This window comes from Rhinoderma darwinii, chromosome 1 (assembly GCF_050947455.1).
Source record: "Rhinoderma darwinii isolate aRhiDar2 chromosome 1, aRhiDar2.hap1, whole genome shotgun sequence".
Taxonomy (NCBI): Eukaryota; Metazoa; Chordata; class Amphibia; order Anura; family Rhinodermatidae; genus Rhinoderma; species Rhinoderma darwinii.
In genome coordinates this window covers 573,240,601-573,254,123 of record NC_134687.1, presented here as the reverse complement: position 1 = coordinate 573,254,123, position 13,523 = coordinate 573,240,601, and the positions used below count along the sequence as shown (strand labels likewise).

The window sequence follows — 13,523 nt, the reverse complement described above, 5'->3', positions numbered from 1 at the left end:
TATTGGGGAACACCTCCTAACCGCTTACTGACCAGCCTATTTTAGGCTAATGCCCAATCTATTTTTTTCGTTTTTCTATAGTCGCAGTCAAAGAGCTATAACGGTTTTATTTTTCTGTCGACATAGCTGTATGAGGACTGTATGAGGATTTGTTTTTTGCGGGATTAGTTGTACTTTTTAATGGCACCATTTTAGGGTACATATCATTTTTTTGATCAACTATTATTTACTTTTTTTGGGGGATTAGAAAAAAACCCTGAAATGTCACCATTGTTCTATGCGTCTTAAATTGACGCCGTTCACTGTGCGGCGTAAATAACCCGTTACCTTTATTCTATGGGTTGGTACGATTATGACAATACCACATATTTACAGGATTTTTATGTTTTACGACTTTTGCACAATAAAAACACTTTTGAACTAAAATTATTCGCCATTGTTCCGTTTTTTTTCCGTTGTTCACCTTGCGGTTTAAATGACATATTAGCTTTATTTATTGAGTCATTACGGTTGCAGCTATACCATATATGTGTCATTTTATTTATTCTTTACACTTTTACTAAATAAAACCACTTTTTATGGGAATTTTTTTTTTATTATTAATCTTTATTTCACATTAATTACTTATTTTTTTAGCCCCACTAGGGGACTTTACTATGCGATCTTCAGATCGCTGCTATAATGCTTTGGTATACTTAGTATACCAGAGCATTATTGCCCGTCAGTGTGAATCTGACAGGCAATCTATTAAGAAGTGCCTCTGGCGCGTCCTAATTGGCATATGCCCAGGGCAGACCTGGGGGCTTTTATCAGGCCCCCAGCTGCCATGACACCCCATCGGAGGCCTGCGATTGCATTTGCGGGCCGCCGATGGGTGACCGAGAGCTCACTCCCTCTGCAGAGGCGGCGACCGTGCCCTCTGCAGAGGCGGCCACCGTGCCCTCTGCAGAGGCGGCCACCGTGCGCTCTGCAGAGGCGGCCACCGTGCCCTCTGCAGAGGCGGCCACCCACCCCTAGATGCTGCCACCGTGCCCTCTGCAGAGGCGGCAACACACCCCTAGATGCTGCCACCGTACCCTCTGCAGAGGCGGCAACACACCCCTAGATGCTGCCAACGTGCCCTCTGCAGAGGCGGCAACACACCCCTAGATGCTGCCAACGTGCCCTCTGCAGAGGCAGCAACACACCCCTAGATGCTGCCACCGTGCCCTCTGTAGATAAAGCAACACACCCCTAGATGCTGCCACCGTGACCTCTGTAGATAAAGCAACACACACCTAGATGCTGCCACAGTGCCCTCTGTAGCTAATGCCACACACATCCCAAGTAGATTGCTCCGTTGGGGCTCCCTCTAGGAGTGGAATCCCCAGCCAGAGCGTTGCCGACGCTTTAGCTTTGGATTTCTCTGCTGTTGGAGCCCCTGACGTCACTGTCCATACACAGTGTGCTGTCGCCATTCTTTTTCTGCCATATATGGACAGTGATGTCAGGGGCTTGCCCAGAGCTTGAGTCCCGGAGCAGAGCCGAGCCGCTTCTAGCCCTCTGCCTGGGATTCCAGCTCTATTCCTGACATCACTGTCCATATATGGACATGGATGTCAGGGGCAACTCCAGAGCTGGAGTCCCGGGCAGAGTTCTAGTAGGCTCTTCCTGGGACTCCAGCTGTGCTCCTGACATCACTGGGACTCCTGCTGTAAAGGATCTGCCAGACACAGCTTCTGTGTCGATGCCCGTGGTTAGTCAGTCTGCACCTGCTCCTAAGTCTGATCGAGTGACCCCTCCTTCTACCAATAAGTCTGATCGAGTGACCCCTCCTTCTACCAATCAGGCTGGGAGGCTGAGGAGTGGGAGAGCCTATCACAGCCTGGCCAGTCGGAGCTAGCTCCCGCCCTCTGTCTATTTATACCTTCACTTTCTGCTCCTCCTTTGCCTGTGATTCTGTCTGTTTCCTGGCTCTGCTGCTGCTTGTACTTTTGTCCTCTGCTCCATATAGACCCTGGCTTACTGACTACTCTCCTGTTCTGCGTTTGGTACCTCGTACACTCCTGGTTTGACTCTGCTCGTTCACTACTCTTGTTGCTCACGGTGTTGCCGTGGGCAACTGCACCGTTCCCCTAGCTTCTGTGTACACTTGTCTGTTTGTCTGTCGTGCACATAGTGAGCGTAGGGACCGTCGCCCAGTTGTACGCCGTCGCCTAGAACGGGCCGTTGCAAGTAGGCAGGGACTGAGTGGCGGGTAGATTAGGATTCACCTGTCTGTCTCCCTACCCCGGCATTACACCTGCTCTGGGGAAGCCCCTGACATCACTGTCGATGTATGGACAGCGATGTCAGAGGCTTCCCCAGAGTCCCAGAGCAGAGCCTATACTAGCGCTCTGCCCGGGACTCCGCTCTGGGGAAGACCCTGACACACAGTCTATATATGGATAGCGATGTCAGGGAATTCCACAGAGTCCCGATACTAGCGCTCTGCCCAGGACTCCGCTCTGGGGAAGACCCTGACACACTGTTCTTATATGGACATCGATGTCAGGGAATTCCACAGAGTCCCGGAGCTGAGCCGATACTAGCGCTCTGCATGGGACTCCGGCTCTGGGGAAGCCCCAGACATCGCTGTCCATATGTGGACAGTGATGTCAGGGAATTCCATAGTCCCGGAGCAGAGTCTGTCCTAGCGGTTCTGTGTCCCGCGGGCCGCAGATGACAGCCCCAGGGGCCGCATGCGGCCCATGTGCCGCGTGCTTGAGACCCCTGGTGTAGGCTATAAGGACATGGACCGCACGCTGTATATATAAAAGCGGACAGTCAGCACTTTATGTACTAAAATTAATATAGGATAATTTAGGCTCTGTTCACACTAGCAACATTGCATTAGTTTATAATGGAGCCATGACACTATGCCGAAAATGTTTTTTTTAGCAAATACCATTAAATCCTGACGAATCCCATTGACTTAATATGGGGGTCCATCATGTTCCTGTTGAGGTTCTGGGATTTTTGATGGCAAGAATGGCACTGAAAACTGCACGTCTCTTGCTGTCAAAAACATTGGAAACCCTGACGGACACTCACATTGCATCTTGCGCATCTTCTTTGGATTGAAAATTTGGGGGTTTTTATTCTGTGTTTTTCAAATAACTTCCATAACATAACTTGCTCCATGTTTTTGATCGCAGAATATTTTCACAAATCATTCCCTGGATGTCAATGTACGGTGGCTGGCTGTGCTCTACTTTAAGAATGGGATTGATCGCTACTGGAGAAGGGTGGCCCCAAAGTAAGTCACTTTTTCCCAATCAATGTCGTTACTCCATAAGTTTGATTTGCTCCACTCTATAGCTTTCATGTTGAATCCCTCTGATCATAGTAAATTTTTCTTATATTTACTGAATGCAAAACCAGTGTAAATAATTTATGTTGATGTGTTTTATTATGTGTTAGTGCAAAGACCAAAGCCTGTCTTCATTCTCACTGTTTCATACATAATGCAAGCTCTGATTTATTTATCACTGACAAATTTGTAGTGGGAAGATGAATTCTTGAACATTTTTAAATAACTGATTTGGAGACATGCCACAATATGATGTTTTATAAGCGTATAAGAAACCCTCCAGGAGTGTAACACACATAGGAAAATATTGTGCTTTCAGGGCATACAATAATAAAAGAACAAGTGTGCATTTAAAGGGAAAAAAATATATTTCTTCTGCACTGACATGTTTCCCCAATGTTTATAGTGCTCAGCAGCTTGGTGAGGGTGGGACCGTAGTGTAACTGGCAGCTCTGCTCTGAAAGTACAAATTTTATTCTGGCAACATAGTAAGACATAATTTTTACTCCTACTCGTACTTGCCTGTGAAAATGAATGCTATACAGTTCTGAAGGCTGCGCTGCACAAAATACACATGCACAAACGTATGTGTCTGTGAAAATGATGTTTTACAAGTTGATGCCTGTGTGACTCTGTCGCTCATTATAAAGCAATCTACATATAGGATAAAGCGGAGCTCTGTTTGTTCGGCCTCAGACAAAAATCAAACTGGTTCCCAAACAAGAATTCCACTCCAGAAGTTGGAACTGGGATGGCAGTAAAACTTTCTAATTTATACTCTGTCCTGATTCTGCCTCCAGCCCGATTATATCAACTACATGGGGCTGTGTAACAGATGCTGTGTTAGGGCATGTTCACATCTGTTTAGGAGGCTCCGTTGGCGACCTCCGTCACAGATCCGGCCCAAAATTCCAAAAACAATAGCGCTATTTTTACTAGTAGAACGGTACACACCATGGTGAAAACCTGATGGAACCCATTAAAGTCCTTGGGTTCTGTGGGCGCCGATGGTGTTCGTCATGCATTTGACTGGCGCTTTCAGTATTTTGGTTTTTCTGCTCCTCTGACAGAGCATAGCAACGGAAATACTGAACGCAGATATGAAAAGGCCCTTACATGCTTTATCATAAAGTAAGCAGTCCTGTGTTCACTGCAGCGCAGAGGAAGGATCAAAACAGGGTATACATTAGAAGGATTTCTGCCATCCCAATCCAGTAGGGTAGGCATTTAAGAGTAAGGCCACACGTATGTGAAAATCCAGGTCGACATGTGGTTTTAAAATTTCGGGCCATGTCCACCGCGTGGATATTAATAAGTATCTGAAAAAACTTGCCAGTTTGCGGAAAAACTAAATACCAACGTAATTTTCAGCCGGTATTTAGTCTCTGTAGCAGCATTTCAAATTTAGCATTGACCCCTGTTCAACATTCCCACCCCTCAGATTTATTATTAGGAGAATTTGAATCTGCATTCAAATGTTGAAAATTTTTGGAATTTGGTAAACTCAAAATTAGAATAGTTTACGACTGTTTAGCACTATTGGTTTTGGTAAGGGGGGATTTGATGGCAGTGTTTGGGTTTTTTCACATGGGTCTGTCAAATCAGCATTTTACCACGAATTTGCGTCAATAAACCATGATTTGACTGCCACATGTGAATGGACTTTTTCAGTACCTACCTTTTATTAGCAGGTGTATTGAAAGCGGAGCTAAGTAATATTAATCACAGAATTGTAGCCAGACTTGTTTTTTATTTTTTAATCTACCCCTCTTGTTTGACGAATAAGGGTATGTTCACACGGCCTATTTACAGACGGAATTCGGGCGTTTTTGCCCCGAATTACGTCCGAAAATAGCGCCTCAATAGCGCTGACAAACATCTGCCCATTGAAAGCAATGGGCAGACGTTTGTCTGTTCACACGAGGCGTAATTTACGCGCCGCTGTCAAATGACGGCGTGTAAATAGACGCCCGCGTCAAAGAAGTGACCTGTCACTTCTTTGGGTGTAATTGGAGCCGTTATTCATTGACTCCAATGAATAGCAGCGCCAATTACGTCCGTAATTGACGCGGCATTCAAGCGCCTGCACATGCCGCTACGGCTGAAATTACGGGGATGTTTTCAGGCTGAAACATCCCCGTAATTTCAGCCGTAACGGACGCCCTCGTGTGAACATACCCTTAGAGGGCTTTCCCAATACAAGTTTTAGCAAATCTGTCCAGTCACACTGTCAGTATGTGACACGGCCGCAGCCAGGACACACACTCTGTGCAATGTACGGGTGACCTGTACATTGTACATAAAGCGAAAGGGGGCTTGTGTACGGACTTAAGCGCCACCAAAATTTTTACTGTTAGTGGGCATTGGAGGGAGGCCATATTTTTGGCCGCTATGCACTTTGGTCCCTGACTGAAACCTCCAGGACCTTCATGTAAGTTTTGGGAGTCTGCGGTCCCTCTGCGTGCATTGAAGGCTCAATAGCTGCAGGATTATTAGTTATTAATATTGTTCTTTATATAAAAATGGGAGAGAATCATAGAAGTGTCTGACAGAAAAACTGTCTTTGTTGCCCATAGCAACCAATCACATCGCAGTTTTAATTTTTCAAGAGCACTATAAGAAATGAAAGCCGCGCTGTGATTGGTTGTCAACAAAGACCGTTTTTCTGTTAGACACTGTACAAGAAGCTCCCTCATTGGATGAGATATATCAAAACCGGTGCAAATAAAAAGTGAAGTAGGTGCTCATGGCAACCAGCAGATTTCACATCTCATTTTTCAGAGGCCTTTTGGAAAATAAAAGCAGCAAACTGATTGGTTGCCATGAGCAACTGCTCCACTTTTCCTTTGCACCAGTTTTGATATATATCCCAGAATCTTTACAGTCAGTTTATACAAAGAACATACATTGTAAACATTCAAATAGTATTTGGTCCGGTGCTGCTGATCTATATCTAAGTTGGGAGCACGCCTTTAGGGTCACAGTCCATATGACCCTTCAATATAGACAAAAGAAAGTGAGGCAGCACTACCAAATATGTGAAAAAAAATGATCCTTTTATTCCACGTGCGACTATTTCGGCTCATTGTGCTTGGGAAAGGCTCACACTGAGCTGAAACGTCGCACGTGGAATAAAAGGATCGTTTTTTTCACATATTTGGTAGTGCTGCCTCACTTTCTTTTGTCTATTGTAAACATTCAATGTCCTAAATCTTCTGCTAGTAGAGAAAGTCCTACTCACCAGACCTTAAGCCGGCCATACACATAAGATAGCCAGCATCTATATCCCCACTAAACATACTGTCAGAGAGGGGGGAAGGGAGGCTTGGTTGTTGTCCCCCCACCCTCCCTTTTCCCCATCAGTCCTAACTACAGCCACAGTCCAAATAACCAAAACCATACATGGTATATATTAAAATGCCCAGGTCATGAGGTGATGAAGAGAAGTGCAGCGATATTCAGATACTCTGATAAACTATTTTCTAGCTCCGTTTCTATGGAGGAGGCAGGTTTTTAGAAAATGGGCACAATGGAATCCAGTAGATGTCACTGTAGATTTGCTAATTGTATATCTAGGACAGACTGAAGTGTTCATTTTTCACACAATTTCTGTATGCCCTTGATACTAGTTACATTACAAAGTGATGTCATTTAGTCCAGTGATTTATGTTGCTTTAATTCCCTGGATGCACCAATCATGTCCTTCGTACAATGGCAAAATCAGCGTCCGTGATCCATACTGGAGCTCAATATATAAGAGCAAGGAAGAATTGTTTCTTCATGTAGGTTATGGGGAAGGATTTGCTTACAAATTTGAGTGATTAACCCAAATTATGTTAAAGTATTTGGAAGTGTGACTGACTCGGGCTTGGAAAATGGCAGCATGTGAACAGAAAATGTACAGTCAGCTTTGATCGCAGCATTCAAGGGAATAGCGGCAGAGATGAGGTTTCTCTAATCTCTGCCGATAGAGCGGGCCTGCGGCTGTGTAATAGAGCCATGCTCCTGGCAATAAGTCAGCGTGCGGTTAGCATGAGGTGATGCGGCCGACGCTGCACTAATGAGCAGCGGCACTGGCACTGAAGACAGAACCTGGGGGCGTTTTGTAGTGCGCCCGCCATGTTCTGTCTTCACCACGCACGCACACTTGTCAGGACTCAGGACCAGGGCAATGGCTGTATTACACAACTGCAGCCCCGCTCTAACAACATTCATGTGTTACTATAGTATCGAAATACATGAATAAATGTATTGAACCGTTTGAGGGTGCATGGTATCGAAACAGTATCGAAGTTTCGATGCATCGTGCAACCCTAGTATGATGCTGATTGGACAGCGTCATACAGGAAACATTACACCGCCCAGAATGAAAAGAGAGAGTAACCTCCCATTTGGCTATTAGAGCCAATTAGCATATTTAAAAAAATGTGCATAACTTTGCAAATAATAAACATTCTTGAAAAAAAAATCACACTGTAGTTATCAGTATCATAGCGCCTATTAGATTAGTTAGCAGATTGGGTATTAATAAACTAGTGACAGATCTTCTTTAAACATGACACTGACATAGGATGCCACCTTTTGCCACAAGTGATTTTGTAAAATTTCTGATTTGAGAAATCTGAAGTGGTAGCGTCTAAGAGTACGAATAACTCAATGAGTCACAAAGTGGTAGACCAGGGGTCAGCAACCTACGGCACTCGTGCTGTTGTAATACTACTAATTCCCATCATCCCCCGACCGCTAAAGGCTTTATTATTCCAGCCAGAAACGGCCAGGGCATGCTGGGAAATGTCGTTTCACAACAGCAGGAGTGCCGAAAGTATCTGAACCCTGTGGTAGACCATGCAAAACTTACAGGGAGGGGCCGCGGAGTGCTAAAGCGTGGTGCGTAAAAAATGGCCTATGATGTGTTATATCACTCACTTCAGAATACAGAACTGCCTCTGGGAGTGACATCCGCACAAGAACTGTGTCGGGAGCTTCAGTAACCCTTTCAGGACCAGACTAATTTTTAGTTTTTATGCTTTTGGTGTTTCCTCTCCGCCTTCAAAGGAGCATAACTATTTTATTTTTTGAGGGCTTAATTTTTATGAAACGAGTTGTACTTTCTAATGGTACCATATAATATTATGTGTGATGTACTGGGAAGCTGGAAAAAATGTCAGAATGGGGTGGAATTGGAAAAAAACAGTTCCTCCATATTCTTATGGGTTTCGTTTTTACAGTGTTCACTGTTCTGTGAAAGTGACACGTTATCTTTATTCTGCGGGTCAGTATGATCACAGTGATAGCTAATTTATATAGTTTTCGTTACGTTTTAGTACCTTTTTAACTAAAAAGTTTGAAAGAAACTGAACTTTTTTTGCATCGCCATATCGTGACCCTCGTAACTTTTTTAGATTTCTGTGTACAGAGCAATGTAAGGTCTTTTTGTACGTGAAAATGTCATTTTTATTAATACTGTTTTGGGGAATGTCGGGCATTTTGATAACATCTTATTCATTTTGGGGGGGGGGGGGTTAAAGTGGCAAAAAAATGTCTATTTGGCCTTTTTTCTTGCTACAACGTTCACCGTATTGGATAAATATTTTTATATTTTTAAAGTTCGGGCATTTTCGGATGTGTGGATACCTAATGTGTTTGTTTATTATTGTTTTTATTTATTTTTATATGTGATCTAGGAAAAGGGGGGTGATTTTGAATTTTTTATGTTTTTTTTAATACTTTTTTTGAGGCCCCTAGGGGGCTTGAACCTGCGATCATTAGATCGCTTTTGCTATAGACTGCAATATCATAATATTTCAGTCTATAGCAAAATCAGTGCATTGCTATTGAGACCAGCCACAGGGCTGTGAGCGTTCACAAGGCACCCAGCTGCTAGAGGAATATATCGACTCCCGCGATCTCACTGCGTGGGAGCCGGTGACCGGCCCAGAAGTGAAAAGGGCAGTAAAAACCCCTCAGATGCCGGTGGTCACATCTGACACTGGGGTTAAATGCTTGCGATCAGAAATTTTTCTGATCACAAGCATTGCCGCTGGGTCTCTGCTGTGTAACACAACAGAGACGACTTCTGAGTGGGCACCATATTTAAATACCCTTTCACAATGTAAATCTACTGCGACGTGAAAGGGTTAAAGGGGTTTCCATGGTCAAGAAGCTCCACAATAGCCTCCCAATGCCAAGCATCGGTTTGAGTGGTGTAAAGCACAATACCACTGGCAGTTTAGTAGATGAATCTGAAGTTAGCAGATGCCAGGAGAACGCTACCTACCGGACTGCATAGTGACTAGGAATGTCACGATACCAGAATTTGGACTTCGATACCGATACTTCTTTTAGTATTGCGATTTCGATACCAATTCGATACTTTTCCAACAGTAGTAAAAAAAAAAAGTTCTTCCATTTTCTGATGTGAGGCGCGGGGTGTGATGATGAATTTTACCTCCAGGTGCCTCACATTAATAGTAATTAACCCCATCATGTTTCTCAATCATAATGGGTTAGTGTAAGGTACATGATGGGGTTAATTACTATTAATGTGAGGCACATGGAGGTTAAATTCATCACACCTCGTGCCCCACAATAAGTGATCGAAAGCAGTTGTTATTTTATTTACAGCGTACACATCATAAATGATGCAAACAAATTGTTGTGCAGGTTATTACGGCCGCGCCAATACCGAATTTGTATATTTTATGTATTAAGACTTATTTTAATGTTTATTGTAAAAAAGGTGTATGTATTTTTTTTAAAATGTAACATTACTTTATGTTTTTACTTTATTTTTTAAACTTTAATGTACTGGCATATATCTATATTACAGTACATTAGCCTGTGTACGGATAGTACACAGGCAGTTGTTAGGACATACCTAAGTATACCCTAACAACAGGAAATATGGTAGGACAGCCCTGGGGTCCTTCAATAGACCCTGGGCTGGGTGCCCATACATTGTATGTCCCTCAATCGCGTCACAGGAATTCCCTGTGACACGATCCATGGGCATCCCCCCTTCTCATTTTCCCCTGAATGCTGCAGTCAGCTGTGATTGCAGCATTCACGGGAATAGCGGTGGAGATGAGAGGTTTCCCTGATCTCCGCCGTTATAGAGCGGGCTACGGCTGTGTAATACACAGTGGCGGATTAAGTAGACCATGGGCCCTGGGCTGTTACCCAAACTTGGGCCCCCCTTCCTCACCGCCGCCCTGCCGTAACTATTTTTAACACTACCTTTTTGGGCAAGCATTAACAGTGTTACGATTTCCCTTGTCACAGCGCGGTGTCCCTACATACTGACAGTATCACACTGTGCAGGGACACAACCTCCTGACAAGGGGAATTGTCTATCAGTCCTGGACTGCAGACTTTTTGTGAAATACAAGGATTCCTATAATAAACATGTCAGGAGAGGTGACAGATTCTCTATAAATCTAGTGACTCACAGGTGACGACGTCTCAGATTCTAGTAGTTTTTTCCTCTTTTCTTCTCCATCCGGTCCAGCACTCATGACGACTTCTCCCGGCCATGACTCATTTCTGCAGAATTTGCCACTCAGACGTCTCCTCACTTTTCCAACATTTCCACACCTATAAACGAAAATAAAGTTATCATGGTGCCACATACTGTGCCCCTAAATATAATAGCACCAAACACTGCGCGCCTGAATATAATAATACCACACACTGTAAAACACCACCTACACACAGCCCCCTGTACATAGTGCCACACACAGCCCCTGTAGATATTACACACCCCCATAGATATCGCCATACACAGCCCCCTCTATATATCACACATCCCCCCGTAGAGAGTGTTACACACAGCCCCATATAGATAGTGCCATACAGCCCCCTGTAGAGAGCGCCACACAGCCCTCCCCCTCTTGTAAATAGCACCAAAAAGCCCCCCTATAAAGAGCGCCACACACATACCACTGTGGATAGCACTACACAGCCCCCCCTTGTATATAGTGCCACACAGCGCTCCCCCTTGTATATAGTGCCACACAGCGCTCCCCCTTGTATATAGTGGCACACAGCGCTCCCCCTTGTATATAGTGCCACAAGGTTATGTACACATTTAAAAACGTTATCATAATTTTATATATATATATATATATTAGTATGTGTGTGATTTTATTAAAAAATATTTTCACTTTTTGAGATACAGCTGCTTTGTATCCTGTATCCGTCAGGTCAGCAGGACTGACAGGATCAGTGACACGCAGGATCCACCTCAAATCTATCACATCTAAGATTATAATTTAGCGCAAGGCCCGTTTCACTGATCCCGTCAGTCCTGCTGACCTGACGGATACAGGATACAAAGCAGCTGTATCTCAAAAAGTGAAAATATTTTTTAATAAAACGGAATTACAAAGTTGCACCAAACACACATTTTTATAAAAAGAAAAAAAAAAAGACGTGATTTTTGCAACGTTTTTTTCCGTAGACAATGCAGGTTTCCTTTTTTATCGTTTTTATGCACACTTTTTTGCTATTTTAGAATTTTTATTCATAAAGTTTGAAAATAATAGTAAAAAAAATAAGCTTTTTTACGTTTCAGCTATTTTTTTTGGTAATAACATAGTTTTACCCTAAAATAGACCTTTTATTTGTAATCGTCATTGTTTACCGTAAATTTTAATATATTACATGTCTATATTAGGGTAATTGGGTCAGCGCTAGCGTTACAACAATGATTGGCGGTGGGAACGGTATTTTTTGGGGTGGGTATTTTATGTGTATTTATTATTTAATTTTTTTTTGCACTTTACTTTATTATTTTTTATTACTATGGTCTGTTCCTCAAAGGTCAAAAAAGACCTTTGGGGAACTTTATATATTTTTTTTCTTTTTACACCATCTTTTCCCCTGTAACTGGAGCTGCACAGCAGCCCCAGTTACAGGGGAAATCAGCCCTCTCATAGTGACGATTGTCACTAATAGGGCTGTGCTGGGTCTAGTAAGACCCAGCAGCAGTCTGCCACTAACGGCACCCGGCGATCATGTGACCAGTCACATGATCACCGGGAGGAATAGAGACAGCGCCGCTGCTGCTGTCTCTATTCCTATACACAGCGTTCATTGAACGCTGTGTAAGAAGACATCGGAGAAGACAGAAGCAGCGAAAGCTGCTTCTGTCTTCTCCTCAGGGTCCCCGGCAGTCACTGACAGCCGGAGACCCGACATTCAGCTGCCGAATCGCGCGGGCAGCAAGTTAAAACCCGAGCCGTAGAAAGTCTATGGCTCGGGTTTTAAGGACCCGTCCCTGACCGCTGGCCGTAAAAATACAGCCAGCGGTCGGGAACCAGTTGGGCAGGAGGATAAGCCGACTAACCTCAGCGCCGGTGAACGCCCGCCCGGGTCTTCTCTTGCAGCTTTAGAGCAACAGAACAGCCGTCCGTCGCTGTTCTGTTACTCATGGCGGCGCCCGCACTTGTCAGGGAGGCGTGTCCTACCCCTTTCCCGGCCAATTCCCTGCTCCTCCCCTCCTCATCTTCGGAAATTAGCAGCGCTAGCGCGCTGAATAGTTTTGTACGATAATGTGCGGTTCGGGCTGCCATGGGCCCCCTGGGAGCCTCGGGCCCCGGGCGGCCGCCCGAATCGCCCATATGATAATCCGCCACTGGTAATACAGTCATTGCCCCGCTCCTGACAGGAAGAGCGTGCGCGGTCAGCATGAGGAGATGCGGCCGGCGCTGCACTAATGAGCGGCGGTTCAGGCACTGAGGACATAACATGGGGGTGTTTTGCAGTGCGCCCGCCATGTTCTGTCTTCAGTGCCGGCGCTCATTAGTGCAGCGCTGGCCGCATCACATCATCCTGACCACGCGCACTTGTCCGGAGCGGGGCAATGGCTGTATTACACAGCCGCAGCCCCGCTCTCATACATTCATGTGTTACTATACTGAGCTGTGCGGCCGCACAGCTAAGTATCGAAATACATGAAATAACGGTATCGAACCGTTTGGGGATGCACAGTATCGAAACCGTATCGAAGTTTCGATGCATCGTGCATCCCTAATAGTGACTGATGTAAAATTTGTTGGAGGAGGGATAATGGTCTGGGGCTGTTTTTTCAGGCTTTGGGCTCCGTATTTTCAGTAAAGGCTAATCTTAATGCAACCGCATAAAAAGACATTTTAGACAATTGTATGCCTCCAGTTTGGGGAAGGCTTTTTTC

General features: G+C 44.6%; 1 protein-coding gene across 2 annotated transcripts in view; it reads left to right on the top strand.

The window, feature by feature from the left end:
- Positions 1–13,523, top strand: part of IPO11 (importin 11) — a 511,812-nt gene that overhangs the window by 35,700 nt on the left and 462,589 nt on the right. For both annotated transcript variants that reach the window (XM_075839216.1, XM_075839226.1), the window contains exon 3: positions 3,177–3,277. In XM_075839216.1, coding sequence (XP_075695331.1) covers positions 3,177–3,277 — 101 coding nt within the window. The remainder of the gene's footprint in view (positions 1–3,176; positions 3,278–13,523) is intronic.